This window comes from Neomonachus schauinslandi, chromosome 10 (assembly GCF_002201575.2).
Source record: "Neomonachus schauinslandi chromosome 10, ASM220157v2, whole genome shotgun sequence".
NCBI lineage: Eukaryota > Metazoa > Chordata > Mammalia > Carnivora > Phocidae > Neomonachus > Neomonachus schauinslandi.
In genome coordinates this window covers 6816317-6838128 of record NC_058412.1, presented here as the reverse complement: position 1 = coordinate 6838128, position 21812 = coordinate 6816317, and the positions used below count along the sequence as shown (strand labels likewise).

Genomic DNA, 21812 nt, shown 5'->3' with positions numbered 1-21812 from the left:
CAGGCCCCTGGGATCATGACCTGAGCCAAAGCAGACGCTTAATGACTGAGCCACCCAGGCGCCCTGTTCACCCATTTGAAGTGTACAGTTAGTGGTTTGTAAGGTGTTCGCATTTGTGTAACCACTGGCAGTCCGTTAACGTCTTCATCACCCCAAAAAGAAACCCGTGTCCTGTAGCCATTCCTGAATCTCCTCATCACCGCCCCCCGTCCCCCAAGCCCCAGATAACCAGTAATCTACTTTTTGTCTCTCTGTATTTGCCTGTTCTGTACATTTCATATAAACAGAATCCTACAGTATGTGGCCCTTTATAGCTGTCTTCTTTCATTCAGAGTCACGTTTTCAAGATTCATCCATGTCATAGCACGAAGCAGGACTTCATTTATTCTTACTGCTGAGTGATCGCCCATTGTGTTCGGATGTGCCACGTTTTGTTTCATTCATTCATCAGTTGATGGACTTTTGGATTATTCCCACTTTCCGATGATGAATAACACTGTTATGAACATTTGTGTGCAAGTTTTTGTGTGGTTGTATGTCTGTCTTTGCCCCGTCTGGACCCAGGAGTGGAATCGCTGGGTCGTATGGTAACTGTTCCATCGTTTGAGGAGCTGTGAAGCTGTTTTCCCCAGTGGCTGCGCCATTTTACATTCCCCCCAGCAGCGTCTGAGGCTTCCTCTTTGCCCACGTCCTCAGCAACACTTGTTGTCTTTTTGATTATAGCCTTCCCAGTGAAGCTTTCTCTCAGTTTGGTTTTTCCTTTGCCTTTTCAATGTGCATTTTATAAGATGCCGCTCGTGACTCTTGCATTCTGTCTGTTGGCGTGACCACAGTTTGCCACTTGTCAGGAGCTGGAACGTCCCAGTCAAGCTTCACACGAACATTTTCTAGCTGTGCTCAATGTTTCAGTCTTTATTTTAGTAGTAAAGCAGATTCAGAAAACTGTTTTAAATAAGCCTAAGCAGAGCAGTTTGAAAAACTTTATTCCTTCTTATCAAATAGCCTTTTGTTCCCTTGATATTTTATAGGAAGGAGCAGCTAGCAGAACATAAACTCATTATTAGGACTCAGCATTCACGACCAGCAGCGTCAGCATCACCTGGGACCTTGTTAGACATGGACGTTCTTGGCCCCCTCCACACTCCCCCCGGGCCCCGTGCCCCAGGCAGCTCTGAGGACGGGCGCAGTGGTCTGCCCACTGGGTCTGATGCACCCTGAGCCTCGCGAGCCCGGGCAGCTAGGTGGCACTGTGTCTGTGATGATTTTCCTCTGTGTCTGATGCTGTGATTTTAGTCTTCTGAGCACAGATGTTCTGCAGATACTCACGGGGCATTTTGCACGTATGTGTTCGGGGCAGCAGAACAGACTGAAAATACTGTGGCAGCTCGGTGTCACCGTTGACGGGCGTGCTGCCCTTTTCCCACAGTCTGCTTTCAGCAGCAGCAAGCTTGTTACGTGCCTGTCCTGTTGGCACTGAGTGCCCAGCGCCATGAAGGGTTTCGTCAGACCGGAGGCACGTGTGATGTGCCGCGTTAGTAGTGTATGGTGTATATTGGGTACTTCATGGAAGGCTGCTTTTGTTTGAGCCAGGGCAGGTTCCTTTAAGTTTCCTGTCACCATTCCACTGACTTTGAAGTCCGAGTTATTTCAGACTCCATGGATTGGTCCCGTTCGTCAGGTGAAAGGCCAGGCCTCCAGCTCTGGTCACCGTCCTCTGTTTGCATTTAGTAGTTCTCTTCTTGTGGTCATGTTTAACTGTGTGTGTTGCTCATTTTCCAGAATGAGCCCCTCATTCCAGCTTCTCACTTGAATTTAACATCCTTCTGTGGCTTTTCTTTGTCTGGAAGAATCATTGGTTCATTTAAGAAATATCTGTGGCATACTTATGGTGTATGGTAGGGATTCGACGTAAGTTGATTCATTAATAGATTTGATCTTTGCTTTCGTGGAGCTCACCAGTCCGAGAGGGGAACTGAAAACACATCATCACCTAGATGTAAATTGAGGGGCGCCTGGGTGGCTCAGTTAGCAGAGTGCCCGACTCTTGATCTCAGCTCAGGTCTTTTTTTTTTTTTTTAAGATTTTATTTATTTATTTGACACAGAGAGAGCACACAAGTAGGGGGAGTGGGAGAGGGAGAAGCAGGCTCTCTGTTGAGCAAGGAGCCCAATGTGAGGCTCGATCCCAGGACTCTGGGATCATGACCTGAGCCGAAGGCAGACGCTTAACCGACCGAGCCACCCTTCAGTTCAGGTCTTCATCCCAGGGTCATGAGTTTGAGCCCTGCTTTGGGTTCCCTGCTGGGCATGGACCCTACTTAAAAAAAAAAAAAAAAAGATGTAAATTGCAAAATGTGTGCTTGAAGGAGAGAAATAGCTCTAACGAAGGAGCACAGTGGGGTAAAAGTAGGGCCCCTGGAGGTCTGAAGGAGGTCTTTGAGCCAGATCTAAGGGTGAGAAATAGCCAGCCAGTGCCCCCCCAGGGTGGAAACGAGAACATTACGGGTGGACTGAACAGCGTATGTTATGGTTCCGAGGGAGAGACCTTGGAGAGGTGAAGACATTGGAGGCCGGCTGAGATGAGGGCTCGGGAGTGGCCACTGGTGAGGCTGGAGGGGCCCCGCCGGCCGTGAGCCTTCCTGCAGAGCTTGCTTTTCAGTCCGAGTGACCACTGGAATGTCTCTTTCGTAGCGCGTCTATATTTTGTATCTATGTGTTCTGTTACACGTAGTTATGTGTCACAATAAAAAGGTAAAAGCAAAATGTTAGATAGTGGCTGAGGGGCGGTTTGGGAGCGCGGGGACCAGCACCGCGCAGGGCTGGGTACCCAGCCAGGCACCCGATGCTTATCGGCTGATGGATGTGCACCGCTGGCCTTCTGCCCCCCCCCCCCCGGGCCACTTTGTACCCTTCGTGAAACACGGTGCTAACTTTTGTGAGCATCAGAGGCCTGCCCCATAGGACTGGTGGCCGTGGGACTCACAGTGACCTGTGTGCTTGCTGCGTGCTTCCAGGTAACAGCAGTGAGTGCCCTGCTCCTGGCAATGCTGCAGATGACACGGTGTGCTTGGACCTCGGCAAGTGTAAAGATGGGAAGTGCGTCCCCTTCTGTGAGAGGGAGCATCAGCTGGAGTCCTGTGCGTGTAACGGTGAGCACATGTCCGTGCTGCGTCCTTGCAGCAGGAGGGGAGATGGTCTGTGTCTGGCAGGCCCCGTCCTTCTCCGGGGGCCCAGCAGTACTCACTTCTCACTGCTGGCCGGGGCGGTGGGGAGAACCCAGACAGGGTCGGGAGGAGGGCAGGGTGGTCTGTGAGAACTCTCTGGACTCAGATCCTGGCTCCTCCGTCTTGTCTGTGAAAACTGGTGCGTTGGTCTTCCTTCTTCATTTTCAGACCATGGGGCCGGCTTAGGGGTGGGGGAGGAGGGAATGTGGTTGCGGTTGGGTGGGTGGATGGAGGTCTGTCCTCGCTGCGCCCCGCCCGCCGTGTCTTAAACACCATGAAGGCAGGGGGGCCGTCTGCAGCTCACCGTCCGTGAGCTCGCACGCTCCTTCAGGACCTCAGCCAGAGAGCCCGTTCCAGGGTCTGACCCTGCCTGTCAGGGTGTTTGCTGTTGTCACCAGGGTTCAGCCCGCTGCCCTCTGCTCCCTGCCAGATGTCTGGGGCAGGGGCCTCGCCTAGTGGTGGTTGGTGACATCATGCTGGCTTCTCAGACTTGTCCTCAGGTTTCCACCTTCTATTTTTGGAACTCCTGGGTCTGAGAAGGGGCCTCAGGGACTGACTGGGCTCCAAGCTTCCCGCCCTGCCTCACCTCAGGAGAGTTCTGTTGCTTTCACAACACCCCAGAAGTGAGAGCCGCTAGGTTGGGGACTCCCCATGTGCACAGTGGAGGAGGCGGCTCTTCCCGGGGGGACAGCAAGTAAATACGGAAGATGACACACAGTAGATGCCAAATAAATAATTTCCCAAGTGAATGGCAGGAGGCTGGCGATGCCCTGGAGACACACATAGTAAATGCCCAGGAAATGCTTGATCAATGAATGAATGAGGAAAAGGTTTTTCTTTTCCCATTAAAGTGGTTTTGCTGGTTTTTGTGTTCTAGTTGATTTCAGTTTCTCCCAAGTGTAGCTATGGACCTCCTCTGGGTCACGTACTGTCCGGAGTTACGTTGCCAGTTGACTTTTTGGGCATTTCTGCTGTTGGTGTGCGTGCCACGTGGCTTATGTGATCCCCAGTTGGTTCTGTGACCCCACGTGCCGTGGGCGGTAGGTCTAGATGGAGAGCGTCTTGGTTCGGCTGCTGTGCGCACATCTTGCGGCGGCCCCCTCCCGTCCGCGCTGGGCTGTCCTGTCCTGTCGCAGCTCTGCTGGTTCTCCCTGGAGCCTTGGTTCCCCACGGGTGTATTTGAAACGGAGACGCCAAGGGTTGAAATCAGCAGTGTCATAAGAACGTTGGGATGAAGGGAAACATCAAGTATCATAAAGGACTTGAAGTAGAATACTTTGGCTTTTAATCTGTTAAAGGAAACTCTTTGGTGTAAATTGTTTTTACCTTGTGGCCTCTCTGAGGACCAAGGAGCCTGAACTCAGAAGTTAGTCTTTGGGGGTGAATGAGGGATAGTTTGCTATTGAAATGAAACATAAATGCATTTCCTTTCCCGTTGGGAGCAGGGTGGGGAGGAGAGGTGGGAGAGGAGCGTTGTGTCTGCACTCCAGCTGTCCATACGCTCCCTGGTTCTGTTCCAGAAACCGACAACTCGTGCAAGGTGTGCTGCAGGGACCCCTCGGGCCGGTGTGTGCCCTACGTTGACGCTGAACAGAAGAACTTATTCTTGAGGAAAGGGAAGCCCTGTACGGTGGGCTTCTGTGACATGAATGTGAGTATTTACATACGTACAGCTTTTTCTGTAACGGCCAGACGGGCAGTTTGATATTGTAAAGACTTGATTTTGCCAGTGGAAGGAGTGCCGCCCGCCTCTGTAACCCACTGCCTGCTCTCGTGGGCACGGCTGTCTGGGGGAGGCTGTGGGGGTGACCCGAGGGAAACCGGAGCGCTCGCTCTCCGCAGCAGGGGACCCTGAGTCCAGTGACTGGGTGGGACCTGCGGGGGCCTTTATGGTAAAGTTGGTTCCTTTTAGGCAGTGAGTGTTAATTATTTGGTTTTCTAAACTAATTATAAAATTGACTAAGATTGTGAAATTGCAAGTTTTGATTTTGAAACCAGTGCTGATACAGGAAAGACTAAGAGGTGGCTCGATGCACCTGCATCAGACCCTCTTATTCTCTAGAGAAACACATTTTATTCCTGCGGAGTCACAGAAGTGGATTTAAAGGCGTTAGGCCGCTTCCCCAGGCAGTCTGGTTAGGTTCCTCCTGTTCTGTGTGCGCATGTGCGCGGTGAGTAGAGCCCTCGCTAGAGTGCCCTGTCTTAAATTGGTTTTCTCGAGTTGCGTTTCCTGGGAATTCTAAATTCACTTATAAAAATGAACTGATTGTGGAAGTGTCAATGACAAGTATCCTACTTTCTTAAGTCGTGTGTCAAAAAATGGGTCCCCTGCAGGTTTGATGTTACAAAGCCTTCCGTGTCAGTTATTTGTACACAGCCATGCTGCTTCTAATGCAGTACTTTTCGGGGCAATGCTGTGTGTTCCCTGTTCATAGGGCAAGTGTGAGAAGCGAGTACAGGATGTCATCGAGCGATTTTGGGACTTCATTGACCAGCTGAGCATCAATACTTTCGGTAGGTGATTACCCTGGGTGTCTGTTTGCTTAGAGCTGAGCCGATTTCGGTGATGACAGGAGAGAAGTATGTTTTCAGATTAATATGCTCTAATCCTGCAACAGCAGATGGAAATATTCACAGCTTTTGTTGAAACAACTTTGTCAGCTAAGATAAAATGGACTCCTAGCCATCCCCCTGTGTAGTGCGGATGCACAGATTTTCAGACAAGGAAAGTCCATACTTTGTCAAAATACTGCCGCCTTAAAAAAATGAACACCTGACACCATAAGCATGGTTCAGTCCTATAGGTTGTAAATCTGAATCCTATTTGATGTGGGCCTCAAAACAAACAAAAGTAGGCTTCAGATTTTGCAGAAGCAGCAATATATTCTGTCTTGCAGGGTTCACAAAATGAGTCACAAAAATAATACCCGGATAGCAGCAGCTTTGTCCTGGTAGGCATCATTGCGAGCAGTAGCCTTCTATATGCTTAGTCCCTGACACCATCACTCCAGGGATCGTGTTGAGCATTGTGTGATATCTCTTCTCCACATGGATATTGGGGCTGTGTCTGGAAGAGCACCCGCGGTTTGGGGCGGTGGTCCGGGCCGCCTCGGTGGTACCACCTGGCCGGCAGTCCGTGGCATGGGACACAATGAGAATATACTAAGAGCGTTCAATTTTGAGCATCTAAAGTACTTGATCAAAACATTCACTGTTTGGAATTGTTCACAGGAAAGTTTTTAGCGGACAATATCGTAGGTTCCGTCCTGGTTTTCTCCTTGATATTTTGGATCCCCTTCAGCATTCTTGTCCATTGCGTGGTAAGTCGCCAACTTGCAGGTAATGAGACATTTTATTAGAATTTTGAGCAATTCCAACCTGATAACTTTCAGAAAAGATAAAATTTGTTCTTAGCAAGATCTGACCTGATGTTTCCAGTGGCATTTTTTGGTGTTATCCCCTGGAAAAAGTTTAGCTAATTGTTTTTTAAAAGAATTATGCTTTTTGTATGTGGATATTTGTTCTCATACATAATTTGAGGAATGTTATACTTCCAAGCCCAGGAGATTGTTTCACTGGATTTGCCTAGGACCTCTGAGTGAAGCTTTGAAACAAGAGCATTTTAGACTTTGTTATAATAGAACAAATAACAAACCTCAGCATTCCAGAGGTGGCGCCCCTCTACCATATAGATTCCTAACCTTATTGTATGGGGTATTAAATCTAGGAGCAATCTTTATTATTCTCCTTCAAAATGAGTAACAGCTAACAAGGTGAATTGGGCTCTAATAATAACTCCACGTGATTTATAAACTTGGGGACTTTATAAAACTCATCCTTACAACTCCATTCACCTTGCTTCTATGGGAAAATGATGATTTGTCTGCTGTAGAGATGAGAAATCAGACCCAGGCTTCCAGGCTTGTGCTCTGGAACTCTTGGGCAGTGCCCCCTCATGTGAGCACGTGGAAGATTCCAGCACAGCTACCTCTCAAGAGTCTTTTTTTTTTTTAAGATTTTATTTATTTGACAGGGAGAGAGAGCACAAACGGGGAGGAACAGAGGGAGAGGGAGAAGCAGGCCTCCCGCCGAGCAGGGAGCCCGATGTGGGACTTGATCCCAGGACCCCAGGATCGTGACCTGAACTGAAGGCAGATGCTTAACCAACTGAGCCACCCAGGCACTCCCTCTCAGGAGTCTTTACTTCCTCTGCTTCCTTTCTGGTTGTGCTGGGGCCCTCTCACTGAGCAGCTCTTCCTCAGGGTGGGGAGCATGGAGGGTGTGGGGAGGGAAATCTAGGGAACAGCCCTGCTAAAGCAAAGCTGTGTTAAGGGGACACAGTAGGAGCTTTGACAGGTGACTGAGAGTGCCACCAATTACTGTTGTTTTTACTGGCGAGGCCAATCTACTTTGCGTTGGAAGTTGACATTGTGGACTGAGGCCTGACCCTTGGTTTTGGAGCAAAGCTAGATAGGAGGGAGGGTGGTGCCTTGTCGCCGACTACAGAATGTGCGGGGGCAGCTGGGCTGGAAGCCAGGCCTAGAGTTTTGGGCTCCGCCTCCTGCCTTGCCCATAGTCCTCTGTTCCACGTCGGGATGGAAGCAGGTGTTCAGCCTTCTGCGGAAGTGTGATGGAGGGACTTCAGGCTGTTCCTCTAAGAATTTGGGCCACAGTAAACTCTGGAAACAGCTGAGAGTGTTGAGGCCATGGCGGGCTGGGGCATTTGGAGGCCAGCGCCAGGTGGACTGCCCGCAGCGTCCCTGACCCCCGGCAGCTGCCCCTGCGGTCAGCACTGCCCTGGTCTGACCCCTGCACACACACGGACGTGCCTTTGGGGAAATCTCCCAGGAGAATTGTCCTTAAGCGTTCCCTGACTGGTTCCTTAGTTGACACCAAAACACCGATGGCCTCAAGGGCAAAGGAGGTGCTTGCGGGCTGGTGGCAGTACTCGTGAAGTTTCCGTGAGAAAGTTTTCTCCTCTACTGCACCTAATACTTGCCACACTCATGTTCTGAGGTGGTTCTTCGCTTAGGAGGAGCCTAAAGGGAGAGTGTGTAACTGAATTATTTGTAAGAATGACCTTTGCCTACTCGTTTTCCTTCTAGGATAAGAAACTGGACAAGCAGTATGAGTCTCTGTCTCTGTTCCACCCCAGCGTAAGTACCCGCGCGCAGCAGTCCCTTCCAGGGCCTCCTGGTGGCCACCCCAGCGAGGGCCAGCAGCCCCTGCGGCTGCGCCGCCTTGGGCTGGTGGGAGGTCCTGTTGCAGTGGGAAGGCTCTAGGCTGGGACCTCCGTTGGTTGTGCGGATGGAGGTTTAAAGGGCTGCTCTGCCCCCTGCCCCTCGGCCCCGATTGAGCTGTTCCGCGCTGACCTAATTTAATGTTTGGAGAACTTTCTCTGTCTTGGGATCCTGACTTGATAGGATTGTTTCTTGTGAGTGCTCTTTTGGGTCTTCAAATGGCCAGTTGTCAGGACATGTGGAAGGTGGGGGAGCCTCACCTCATGCTTTGCTTAGCGCAAGGGAGTCATGGTGCCCAGACTGTAGATGTGGGGGTGGGGGGGAGGTTGGGACTGTAGGACCTGGATTCGTCTTTGACTCCGTGTCTTTGCAGAACGTGGAAATGCTAAGCAGCATGGACTCGGCCTCGGTTCGCATCATCAAGCCCTTTCCTGTGCCCCAGACCCCCGGCCGCCCGCAGCCCCTGCAGACCGCCCCTGTGCCGCCTGTACCTGCGGCTCCCAAACTGGAGCCCCAGCGAATGGACACGATCCAGGAGGACCCCAGCACAGACTCGCACGTGGATGAGGACGGCTTCGAGAAGGATCCCTTCCCCAACAGCAGCACTGCCGCCAAGTCCTTTGAGGACCTCACGGGCCGTCCAGTGACAAGAAGCGAGAAGGCCGCCTCCTTCAAGCTGCAGCGTCAGAACCGCGTGGGCAGCAAGGAGACCGAGTGCTAGGCTGGGCTTCCTGAGCGCGGGCTTCAGCGCACACAGGGTTTTTGTACGACGGACTTGAAATCCCTGCGTCCATTTTGTGAAGATTTGGGAGAAATAAGGGACTTCACAGCAGATGCTGGTCATGTGTTTGGACTCCTTCACACACACAAATACTTGTGTGCTTAGGCCCTTGTCCTTTGGAAGAGGTAAGGTGAATCTAGCTTATTTTGAGGCTTTCAGGTTTTAGTTTTTTTGGCTTTCAAAATACCCTTCAACCTGTGGTGCAAAAGCAGAAAATACAGCTGGATTAGGTTATGAATATTTACATTTTTGTAAATTGACCTTTTTATTGAGAATAGCACTGATTAAGGAGATGATCAATTTTTTGTTTTTTATTTTTTATTTTATATACACTGTAATGATCCGCTGACTATCAGGAGGCATTTAGCAGTTACTTGTGAGGATAACTGGAACACAGATTTTATTTTTTGCCTTCAGGTAAAGACAAAGGAGAGAAAACTGAGTTACACATTCTTTCCAAAGCGTGGGTTCTGTTTTTAGGCATTACCCAGAGCTTTTAGCAGCAGGGAGAATCACCCAGCTTATTCCCAAAGATAAATGTGTTAATACGGTTTTTCGGATTCTAAGAATTAAAACACAATCTAGCTTACAGGTAGCCAAATTGAATTTACAGAATCCTGCCAACTGCTCAGGGCCCCAATGTGCCGGGCAGTTTTTGTTTTCTAAGTTTATCTAGTACTGTTGCCGTGTTCGTAAAGGGCTCGCCATTCACAAAACCGAAACAACTTCAAAATGAGAGCATGGTTTCCTAGTGGCCAAGAAGTACGTGAGCTAGTTCTCCCCAAAGAACGGTGGTCTTGAAAGGCTGAGGCGTTGTGCTGAGTGGGGGGCGGCACACTGCCTCTCTCGGGTCTGGGGCTTCCCCCCCCCCCCCGCCGGTTCCTGAAAACCCCTGGTGGTGACCTGGAGGTGGACCCTGCATCCCTTCTTGCTTTAGTGCTTCGGGACTGTGTGCGTTTACTTTGTGAAGGATAAAAATCATCAAATTGAACTCTAATTTCCTTAAAATTATAGTTAAAAGCTTTTCCCCCCCCAAGTACTGAAATGTGCTCATAGCCAACACATTCTAACGGAGATAATTTGTAAATTTTGAGGGCAATTAACTGAACCTGTGATAAATCGAATCTTTCCTTCTAAGGACGTTTCTTATGCAGATGCCTGTTACACTAATACTTGAACTTATACCTTGTGGTGTTTGCTGTCTTAACTAGTCCTAATACAGTTTAGTTACACTTTCGGAATCTGATAGAAGGTGAGTGGGTGTATGTGAGAGTGAACGGTTCCCAGCTCAATGTAAGAAAACTTTTTTATAAAATTGTGACTTTTTAAACAAATTTGTCTTTACCTTTTTTCCACGTATAAACAAGCCGCCCAGGGCTGGTTCCGTAGCTGGGGCACTGAGGACACCTGCCTCAGTCAGATATTACCACACAACGTACCGAGGTACAAAGCTCCCCTGAAAATTCTAACGTTTTTATTAATCTTGGTGGCAGAGGTTCAGTGGTTTTTATTCCAAGGTCCTGAGCAAAGGTCTGATCACTTATCTCGGGATCTCTGCCGCATGGTTTTCGGAGGCTAGCGGTCCCCATCTCCCAGAAGGCTCAGTTCCGGTTTGGCTTCTGCTACGTCTCGCCAGTACGGGAGCAGCAACGGCAAGGACGAGACTTTCTTCTCTATCAGGGGCCAAAGGTGGGAGAACAAAAACTCATTTCCCTTCGGTGACAAGTGCAGTCCATCCGACAGATAGGATGAGAAGTCCTGCAAGGGAGGAGAGCACAGTTAAACTGGGGGGGGCCCGCTGCTTGCCACCCCTTTGTGAGGTGAGGGCTCACTGCCCGGTACGCACTGAGCGTCGTGAACCGCGTACCATCCGGCGCCCACCCGAGCCATCCTTCCAGCTCCTCAGACGGCAGAGGCCGAACAAGTGAACACGGTGCATTAACAGAAACTCGACCTGCTGGTAGGAGAGCTCAGGGCCCTGGGTGCCACATGGTTTCTGACTCCCCCGGTCTAGCTAGGAGGCGGACGGGCAGGTCGTTAGGTGGAAGGAACCCCGAGGAGCAGCCTTCGCCCTAAGCCGAGCCGCCGTCCCTGCGGCCCAGTTAGTCCACAACTCTGCCAGACCAGGGCCTCCCCAGGCCTCGGTGCTCCTCTCTGCCATTTTGGAGACGATCTCTCAGGAAAGCCCACCCCCACCCCCCATTCTAGAAATCTCAAAGGACACAGTAGCGGGCAGTTCCCTTTTCTGGAGCAGTACAGCCTTCCCAAACTTCCTGGATGGACGTTCAACCCAGACGAAGCCAGGACTCTGCATGCTGTCCCCTGCTGCTCCTGGCCTGGGAAACCACAGGAGGGCTGAAGCACGGGGGCTGCTGGGTCCTGTGACCCGTAACTACAGGAAAGCATCAGACTGCCTTCCTCGTACCGCTCTGCGTGGGGGCCAGCTTTCACCTTTTATAGTTTTAAGTGGGCTTTCTGGCTTTAGAACTACCTAGCTCAAGCTAGGATTTTTAGCTACCACCCTGTCTTGCTTAAATTCATCGTTGTACCTTTTAATAAGTTTTACAATAGGGGGTGGGAGTGCTAAAAGAATTTGGCCTGAATGTCCTTAATATGAACCATTTTTGGCTCATTTATTTCACTCTGTGCTCACTCCTGACTGTTCAAGGGGTCCCGGAGAAGGATGGCAGCTGCTGGGTCCAGCAGAGGAACCAGGCCGGGCAAGCCCCCTCACCGCCCCCCCCCCCCCAGCTTTCTGGTTTAATCGGTGAAAGCAACAAGGGTCGTTGCTTTACTCAGAGCCACTCTAGGCACAGCCACACAGAGCGGGGTCCCGTCTGTCGGATCCTGCTCACCCCAAGGCCCGAGCCAGCCCCGTACCTGAGAGTCCTTCTGCATCAGGGTCCACAGGTCAAGCACATCGATCCCACAGTCTTGGGCTACCTGTAAGCAGGCGCCTGCGTATTCGCCAACAACCGAGTTCAGACGATTTAATTTGCAGCCTGTTGAGAGAGCGCGTGGGTGGCAGCTGGCCCTGGGCCGGCCATGCTTGGTGCACAGGCACGGACCACCGGACCCGGCGGGGGGACGATGGTCCCCGTGTGCTGCGCTACCCGGCACGGGACCATGGGGACGAGGGGACAGTGGCTGGTCACCGCAGGGGACACGGAACGGAAGTGCAGAGGCAGGAGAGGCCGGCGGCAGCCATCGGACCCAGAGGCTAGGAAGGGGGACGCCGGGCCGAGACCCCCGAATCTGGATGTGAGGAGAGGCCCCCGCACTGGAGTGAAGCTCACTGGGGTTCAGCCCGAGAAGGGCAGAGCCGGGAGGGGCTGCGGAGGCTCGTTCTCCGCAACTGTCGTGGGCTGGGCGGGCGGCTTCCTCCCCGCCGCCGGCGCCGAGACGGAAACGGCCGGGCCTGTCTTCCCGAGAACGTCCTCGCAGCCCGGGGCTCAGGAACCGGGCTGCTGAACCGTCTGCGGTTCTCCACCGGGCCTCAACCCACATCTACGGAAGTGAAACAAGTCTCACGAAACAATGCCTACTGTGCCCCAGATCCTGATTTTTTTCTATTCCATTCAAAAAAAGGTCACTCGCTCGGTTTCATGAGCCCCGAAAGGGTTGTGACCTGTGGTCTGCAAAGCGCTGCCGAAGCTCTAACTGGCACTCTGCTCATCCAGGCTTAGCACAGACTTGCGAGCTCACAAGCCCTCACGGGAGGATGGCTGCTGGGGGGTCCCCGCTTTGCCCTCCGGAGCAAACGACAGGGCGATTCGTCCACTTCCCGCGACTGCTCTTCAGATGTCTGCTGCCAGCGGGCCTGGCCCCTTCCTATCTGTCCTCTTCTTCAGGGTAAACTTGCCCTATTTACCTCCTATGGGGAACTTTCTGGACATCTCAAGATTCTGCTTCTGTACTTTCAACAGACTGTTTCAATACGTCTGTTAGACCGTTAATCACATTGCGGCAAGTATCTATTGACGGCCCACTGCCCTCCCTAGTCCAACAGGCAGGTACCGGGTTCCGGCCGCTTCTGTGTCCGGAGCACCTGGCCAGGTCCTGGCTTAGCACCTAAAAGTACAAGGACGAACAGCGGTGGCGACAAAAGTGCCTCCCGGTGCGGCCGGGCAGAGACCTGGCGCTGGCAGGTGGAGAGCTGCGCCCGCGGAGGAGCCCACGATCGGGGAGGAGGAGGGGTGCCAGCACAGGCCACAGGCAGGGCTGCGCGGACAAAGGGCAGAGCAGCGGCCTCGGCAGCTCGCACTGCTGGGAGGCCCGGGGGACGCCCCCACGTGTGGACGTCGGGGTCCCAGCCCCGCGCCGCAGGCTCTCGGACTCGGCCGCGCGCTTGGGGTCCGGCGGGAGCAGGCCACGCCGCCCCAGCCACGGCGAGTGAGTCCCGCGCCTGGCCGCGGGGCGCCCCCAGTCTTGGTGTCCTCACGGGCCCGGAAGCCGGCGCGCGTACCTTGCAGGAGGCACTCCTGCTCCCAGGCGGCCTCACAGAGCGGGGGCGGCGTGATGAGGACGACGCGGCTGCGGGGGACGCCGGCCTCCTGCAGGTACCCCACCATGCTCTCTAAGTTGGCCACGTACTCGGCCAGTGGGATGTGTTGCTTGGGGTTCTCGTCTGTTCGGGAGGAACACGGATACTCCAAATGCACCTTGTTACGAGGGACCGCAGTTAAGAGTAAGACGAGTTCACAGATCCGCGGGACTCCTGATGGCGCCGGGCAGGCTGAGCCCCGAGGACAGAAACGGGGGCGGGGGGCGCAGGACCCGGCTCTTCACACGGCGGACGTCACACCGCAGACCGCCGAGGCTCCCGCTGGCCACGAGTCTGCGGCCGCGCGCCATCCGAGCCGGGGCCCCGGCACACACGCTCGACCTTCCCCGTGCTTCGGTCTCCTCCCTGGTAACACACCGATAACCGGCTCTCCCTGACGGGTGTGGAAGGGACCTCGGCGAAGCGTGGGAGGCACTAGAGCAAGGCGCCCACCACACCGGAAGCACTCGCTCTTGCCGCCACTCCTGCCGAGCCTGCAAAGGGTCATTCCTAACCGGCTCACAGGCAAGTATCACAAGACTCACTGCAGCCATTTCCCAAGCCACATGTAAGTATAATCGTAGGAGCAAAATAAAATCACCCGTGATCCTACCACCCAGAACACCACGGGTGGCACTTGGATCTACTTCTAATCTTTTCCATGTTGATACGTATACTTTAAAAAACAAATACACCGTGGGGCGCCCAGGTGGCTCAGTCGTTAAGTGTCTGCCTTCGGCTCGGGTTGTGATCCCAGGGTCCTGGGATCGAGGCCCACATCGGGCTCCCTGCTCCGCGGGAAGCCTGCTTCTCCCTCTCCCACTCCCCCTGCTTGTGTTCCCTCTCTCGCTGTGTCTCTGTCAAATAAATAAAATCTTAAAAAACAAAACAAAACAAACCTACAAAGATCTTTGTTCTTACGGAGCTCACATATTTAAAACACACACACACACACACATACACACACACACACTGGGATGACACTGAAGATACATAACCATATTGTTCTTTTTTCACATAATGTTATATTATGGGCATTTCTGTGTCCATTAGTAGCGCTCAAAAACATGGTTAGTTGTTGCGTGACCAGCTTGATGCGTCTACTTTACCACATGGCACCCTAATGCCTGCCATTCCAAATACCATCCCAGGCGTCTGCACATCTGCCTGCTGCATTACTGAGTATTAGGCTGGATTTCTAGATGGGGTGCATGCCGTCAAATATCTTTCCGGAAAGATCACAAGTTTCCCCACCAGTTACAGAAGAGCGTGCCCATTTCACTCCACACTCAGCAGCTCTAAGTATTAGTGCTTAAAAAATACTTTCCAGGGTGCCTGGGTGGCTCATTCGGTTAAGTGCCTGACTCTTGGTTTCTGCCTGGTCGTGATCTCAGGATCGTAAGATCGGGCCCTGTGTCGGGCTCATCCGCTGGGTATGGAGCCTACTTAAGAGTCTCCCTCTCCACAGCTCCTGGGTGGCTCAGTCAGTTAAGCATCTGCCTTTAGCTTAGGTCACAATCCCAGAGTCCTGGGATCAAGCCCTGTATCGGGCTCCCTGCTTAGTAGGGAGCGTGCTTCTCCCTCTGCCCCTCACCCTGCTTGTGCTCTCGCTCACTCTCTCAAATAAATAAAATCTTAAAAAAAAAAAAGCTCTCTCTCTCTCTGCGCCCGCCCCCCACATGTGTGTGGTCACGCTCTCAAAACAAAACATAGCTAAAGATGAATTAGGAAAACAAGAATGCTTTTACCTTTCAGCGCACTGTCATTGGCACCAAAGAAAATTGTAACCGCTACTGGGCTGTCCAGACTGTTCCCTTTCCTGATTAATCTTGGAAGGATGATTTTGGCCCATCTGGTATTGTAACCTGAAAATCCACGATTCAGAACATCACATTTTCTGAAATGAAGAATTTAAAAAAAAAAGATGAATTGTGAGCAAAGAACGGTTTCTAGTCCATCTGCAGTGAACCCACAAGTGTGTGCCCTCCAGGCTGTGGCACCTGCTGATGTCATGCAGCTCTGATGTACTTTCACTTTTTTTAAAGTTTATTTCAGTCATCTCTACACCCAACGTGGGGCTTGAACTCATGACCCCAAGATCAAGAGTCGCAGGCTCTTTGGACTGAGCCAGCCGGGCGCCTCTGCCGTGCTTTCACTTTGAGAAGAGCATTAACATAGTTGAACATGCTGTCCTTAAAGTCTTTCCAAGATCTAGGTCGTCTTTCCTTGACAAGAGGGGTTATGAATAGCTGAGCAAAGGGGCTGGCATCATGTCTGCAGACTCGCACGTGGCGGGGCCTGGGGTCCTGTCACAGGGTGCTCACAGCAGACAGGTGTTAATCTGAGCAAGCATCTTGGGTGGAAAGTCACTAACAAGCTGGAGCTCAAGGGTAACAATGGTTCGTCAGCGGGGGGGGAGGGTATCTATACAGAAGATTTCTGAGACTTTTTACAGACTATTTTTTAAGAGGCATTTTAGGGTGCAGCAAATCGAAAGGAACAGAGAGCTCCTGCATACTCCTGCCCCCCCACACGCACAGCCTCCCCAACTATCAACAGCCCCCCGCCCCCGAGAGGCACATTTGTTGTAGGTGATGAACCTATACTCACACATCATTCTCAGTATCCCCCCCATGGTTTTGATTCAATCACATACACACACACACACACACACACACACACACGTATGTATATATAGTGTTTCAGTATATTTTGCCTTCTTAAAAACGCATGGTTTGGGGCGCCTGGGTGGCTCTGTTGGTTAAGCGACTGCCTTCGGCTCAGGTCATGATCCTGGAGTCCCTGGATCGAGTCCCGCATCGGGCTCCCTGCTTGGCAGGGAGTCTGCTTCTCCCTCTGACCCTCCCCCCTTTCATGTGCTCTCTCTCTCTCAAATAAATAAAATCTTTAAAAACAAAACAAAACAAAACAAAATGCATGGTTTGATTCGCAGTACTGTAGGCTACAAGGAAAAGACCACGGATCTTGAGCTAGTTGCCCAGATTTGTGTCCCTGTTCCTTTACTTAGTGGCCGGGACCCCTGGTGTGTTTGCAGACGCTTAAAGTTGTCCATAATGAAAATTTAAAAAACCCCTCAGAGTCCAACTTCTGGTTAGCAAACCGACGTGGCTTACTTCGGTGTATAGTTCCCATTCCTACATCTCAGCAGAGAACACGGGCCTACAAGGCCAGGGAACAGAGGCTGAGACAACCGGAGACTTGGTTTGCTGCTACTCGAAAAGCTCTGAAAATGTTTAAATCTTGGGGACAACAATAACAAAATTCAGCCACATTTATTTCTAAGTGTGATTTCTTGGTGTTTTTCATGCATAATCGTTACAAAAAGCTGACTAGCCATTTTAAAGACTCAATTTAAAATGGAATACTCTTGGGGCGCCTGGGTGGCTCAGTTAGTTAATCGTCCAACTCTTGATCTCAGCTCAGGTCTTGATCTCAGGGTCATGGGTTTAAGCCTGTGTTGGGCTCCATGCTGGGCATGGAGCCTACTTAAAAAAAAAAAAAAAAGAATACCCTAGAATTTTGATGAGTCTGTTTTACATTCCCTCCAATGGTTTACTCACTGCAATGCTTAAAAAACCAGAAGGCAAGGCAGCTTGCTCCCTAAGGCCTGTGTGATGTGGCAGGAAAGCTGAAAGTCTGGAATCAGAGCAGCCAGGGTCTGGACCTCCCTGCCCTTGACTACCAGATCTGGCCTTGGCCATTTACCCGCAATTTCTCTGAGCTTCAGGCTCCCCAACTGCAAAAGATGAACATAATACCTAATCTGCTAGGCAGTGTGAAGATTAAAAGTAACCAGACACACATAAGGAGCTCAATAAAGAGCAGCCATTACATATTGAAAAAAAAAAATCATTAGTATAAGGCTATGAACTAGGAAAAAAGTGCGAGTGAGTGAGGCCCAGGGTTGAAACTGTTACAGTTCCCTTCTGAAAGGGGAAGGCTAACTGAATTTCTCTGGCTTGAACAGTATCATTAATAGTGCCCAACTTATTCCAAAGGCTACAGAAACTGGCACATTAAGAAAGACTTTTAGGGGCGCCCGGGTGGCTCAGTCGGTTAAGCGTCTGCCTTCTGCTCAGGTCATGATCCCAGGGTCCTGGGATCGAGCCCCACATCGGGTTCCCTGCTCAGCAGGGAGCCTGCTTCTCCCTCTCCCCCTGCTTGTGCTTGCTTTCTGTCAAATAAATAAGAAAAAAGAAAGACTTTTACTTAAATTCATGGCTAATAACAAGTATTTAAGTTCAGATGAAGAGGGAAAGGGTAAGAACGAACTGAAAGATTCCTAGCTCCAGGAGATTGCCTTCCAGAAACAATGTAGATTAAGCCATTTTATAAACCAGGCAGGGGCCTATCTTTAAAAGCAAACAGAAGAAGCTTTTAAAAACTGAAAAAGCTGAGTTTATTCTAACTCCTTTAAGTCCTTCAAGTATTTTAAAGAAATACTGCGATAAGGCTAAAAAAAACCAATGAAAATATGTCAATAAATTTTAAAAGGATTTAAACAGATTTAAGAATTATTAAAATGCTTTTATAATGCTAAAACGTAAAAGATGTCCCTATGGGACACAATGATGTATTTTAGATTACTATCCATGTAGTTACAGTGAGGTACCTCTTTACAACTTGGAAACTGGGTTACATTTAACACTGAATGGTCCACCTGAAACCAACATAACACTGTATGTTAATTACACTTCAAAAAAAAAAAAAAAAACCCAAAGGGCTGTGAATCAGTTCAGGGCTGTGCAGATGGCTGAAGCTGACATTAAAAATTCACCGGGGGGCGGGTAGGGAGGCGCTCAGGTCGTTCAGTGGGTGGATCTTCTGACTCTGGGTTTCCCCTCAGGTCCTGATCTTGGGGTTGTGAGATAGAGCCCTGTCCCTGCCCCTCCGCATTCAGCGGGGAGTCTGCCTGTGCTTCTCTGCCCCTCCCCCCACTGGCGCATTCTCTCTCTGCAGTAAATCTTTAAAAAGAAAATTCACCCTAAGTGTTCACACAGCCGAAGAAAATGTCCACCTAAGGGGCAGCTGTTTGGGGGTGGAAGAGGAAGAACCCAGTTCCGGCGCTAAAAAAGGACGGTGGATGTAACTGCCTGGTCTCTCGGCCCCCAGCGCCAGTCAGCGCCAACCACAGCCCCCTAGTTTGCCCGGCGGTTCAGGACCACGGGCTCTGGAGCCGGGCCACCTGCCACTTCTTAGCTATATGACCTTTTCAAAACCCCTCTCCACCTCATTCTTCTCAGCTAGAAGATGGATCGGAGACTCACTCACTCTGTATTACAGGGTAGTTGTAAAGATTAAATGAGTCAATACACATAAAGCATTTTAGTTTCTGGCACTTGGTAAGCATTAAGTAAAACTTAGTGATAATCCTTCCATTTTACAGAAGGGAAAACCAGTGATACTTTCATATTTCTAGATTAAGTCCACTTAAATAGGGAAAGCATTTGGGAACAGAAAAAGCCAAAAAAAAAGGTCAAATTTTTCATTTCTAGTTTAGGGGATAAAAATGAAGGAGAAAGTGAAGACATTTTAAAACACATTTCACATTTGGAAATAAAATATATTTTCTTGGTGTGTTTATTATACTGGTGAAGAAATTATCAAGTATTAATAAGCTGGTAGTACATCCAGCTTATTTCTTCTAAAGGAGAGACAAAACTCCTGACCAGTATACCGATACTCTAAATACTTGTGTTTACTGTTTTTAATGTGGAAAATATTTCTAAGTATTTTTTAACGTCTTGAATTGGAGCAGTGTTTCCCTTTTGATGACTTCCTTAGCATATGCTTACCTTAAGTCTGGCAAATAAAATGCCAAAATCATCACTATTTCTAATATATATATATTTTAAGATTTTATTTATTTATTTGACAGAGAGAGACACAGTGAGAGAGGGAACACAAGCAGGGGGAGTGGGAGAGGGAGAAGCAGGCCTCCCGTGGAGCAGGGAGCCTGATGCGGGGCTCGATCCCAGGATCCTGGGACCATGACCTGAGCCAAAGGCAGGCGCTTAACGACTGAGCCACCCAGGCACCCCTATTTCTAATATATTTCATAAAGAGAATTTGGGGGACAAAAACCTCTATCCAAAAATGATGCTAACTTTGGTTTATGAATATACTTTGCTTTCTTTCAATCGAATTCCTTACTACTCGTTTAAATCATATCCACAGTAATACCTGCAAAAAAAAAAAAACTTCCTCAGATGGTGAATAACTGTGTTTGGCTCCAAACCCAATATCTTTTCCACAACTTTTAGGGTTTTATTTCACATCCAGCAGAACTTTTGCTGAATCCTGAGCACCTGCCCTTCCTCCTTCCCTCCCCCAAACCTGTACACTAACCAGGAAAGGCCCACAAAGATGAAGAAAGGAGGAATTTACGGTCTGAAACTGTATATCATTCACTCTGTCTTCTGAGATGCAGTTATAGTTTTCCATCAATAAGCACTCGAGTATCAATCTAGAAACTATTCTCACCTGACCAGCCTGTCAGCCAGTGATGCTCCCCATCCACCCTGCTGGAAAGAAAACTGAAAAAGGAAAAGTCCATTACTACTTATCGATGTAATTAGCACACTTTAGAAAGGGACATTTTGGTCATCAACTCCTTTTGTTTTCCTCTCATCCTCCCTGACTTTTTGGCCTTCATCATTTGCTTCGCTCAGAGGTCATTTTAGGAATTACTACAGCTAAACCTCAGCAGCACTCTGGAAGTTAGAGGGAGTTTTCTTCCCTATCAATTGGATTTGAGCCAGTCATCTGCATTTTATTGAGAATATTACAGTCATTTTTACTTAGAATAGCTACTTAAATTTATGTACAAGAGATAAAATCAATTGTATGTTCAGTTAGGAAGCGAGATCCATGCTGTACTACATTTCCATACTTGAAAAGAATAAGGAAGTTAATTACAGAATTCAGGGGGTGAACCTTTTTAAAATATACATTCCTATAAATTTGGAAAGCCCTTACTGCCCTTCTTGCCTAAAAATTGGCACACACACAGAAAATTGGTTGAGGAAGTCATGTCTGAAGAGACAAATAAGAAAACAAACACACACACAAAACACCACGGGAGTAATTTTTTTAAAGTGTACTTCCTCCCTGAAGAGGAACATACATTTTTCCTTAATATGGGTTGAAATGATCTTGGGTGAAAAGGTCATCTACTACGTTATTCTTGGGGACATTTTATTCAAGATCAGCTTGTTCCACCAGAGGAAGCAGAGGGAGCTGGTTCCAAGTGTTTTCTGCATGGAACGGGCTGCACAAAACCTCAGCAGGTGGTTCAGCCGCCACCGCGCTCCCGCAGGTGACCCTCCCCGGAAGCTCCGCGCGGGACACAAAGTGCTGTCCGTGCTGCGAGCGACCAAAGGAGGTTTCGTGGAAAAGGAAGACACTAAGATGAAGACACCGCGCCCCTACTTGTACCAGGTCTCCCGATTCTCCCTGAAACTGACGGGAAGCAGTGAACTCAGGCTTTGTCACGCCCAGGGCGCGGCCTGGGCCGGTCACCTCACTTCGCTGCACCTCACCTCACCCGTGAACCAGGCTCCGTGAAACCGGCGTGCAAGCGCTGCGCCACCCACACCGTTACCCTGAAGCCAGGAGCGACCGGAAACGGGAAGCCCTGCCGGGGGGCTCCGAACGGCCGCTGGAGGCGGCTGCTGCTGGAGGCTGCAGGCATCCCCGAACAGATCCCGCCACCGGGGCGCTCAGCCTTCGGGGCAGCCCGTGCCGGGGGAAGCGGGGTGCAGGGAGGTGACCTTGATAACCGCGGGGCAGACGGGAGGACGGGAGCCCGGTGCGGAGGACAGCCAGTGAGCTGGGGCCGTCGCCCAGAGAGCGCGGCCGTGGGCGCCCAAGCGACCCGCCATGTGAGGACCGAGCGGCGGTACCTGGGTGATGGAGTCTCCGAAGAGCAACACCCGCGGCCAGAGCAGAGCGCAACCGCCGCTCGCCGCCTCGCACAGCGCCATATTGCCTGCCAGCCGAGAG

General features: G+C 50.4%; 2 protein-coding genes across 6 annotated transcripts in view; one reads left to right on the top strand and one right to left on the bottom strand.

Moving 5' to 3' along the window:
• ADAM17 (ADAM metallopeptidase domain 17) overlaps nt 1–10323 on the top strand; it is a 26721-nt gene extending 16398 nt beyond the window's left edge. For all 4 annotated transcript variants that reach the window (XM_021697643.2, XM_021697644.2, XM_044918924.1 and 1 more), the window contains 6 exons: nt 3014–3148; nt 4744–4874; nt 5659–5737; nt 6455–6543; nt 8329–8379; nt 8837–10323. In XM_021697643.2, coding sequence (XP_021553318.2) covers nt 3014–3148; nt 4744–4874; nt 5659–5737; nt 6455–6543; nt 8329–8379; nt 8837–9184 — 833 coding nt within the window. In that variant the 3' untranslated portion in view covers nt 9185–10323. The remainder of the gene's footprint in view (nt 1–3013; nt 3149–4743; nt 4875–5658; nt 5738–6454; nt 6544–8328; nt 8380–8836) is intronic.
• Nucleotides 9374–21812, bottom strand: IAH1 (isoamyl acetate hydrolyzing esterase 1 (putative)). Of its 2 annotated transcripts, XM_021697648.1 has the most exons (7): nt 21713–21812; nt 20292–20344; nt 15536–15684; nt 13710–13871; nt 12125–12246; nt 10590–11002; nt 9374–9439 (listed from the first exon to the last, which is right to left on the bottom strand). In XM_021697648.1, the coding sequence occupies exons 1-6, from the start codon at nt 21791–21793 to the stop codon at nt 10820–10822; spliced, it is 750 nt and encodes a 249-aa protein (XP_021553323.1). In that variant the 5' UTR covers nt 21794–21812; the 3' UTR covers nt 9374–9439; nt 10590–10819. The 2 variants fall into 2 exon arrangements, with proteins under 2 accessions (XP_021553323.1, XP_021553322.1); XM_021697647.1 differs by lacking the exons at nt 13710–13871; nt 15536–15684; nt 20292–20344; nt 21713–21812 and having other exon boundaries at nt 12125–12876.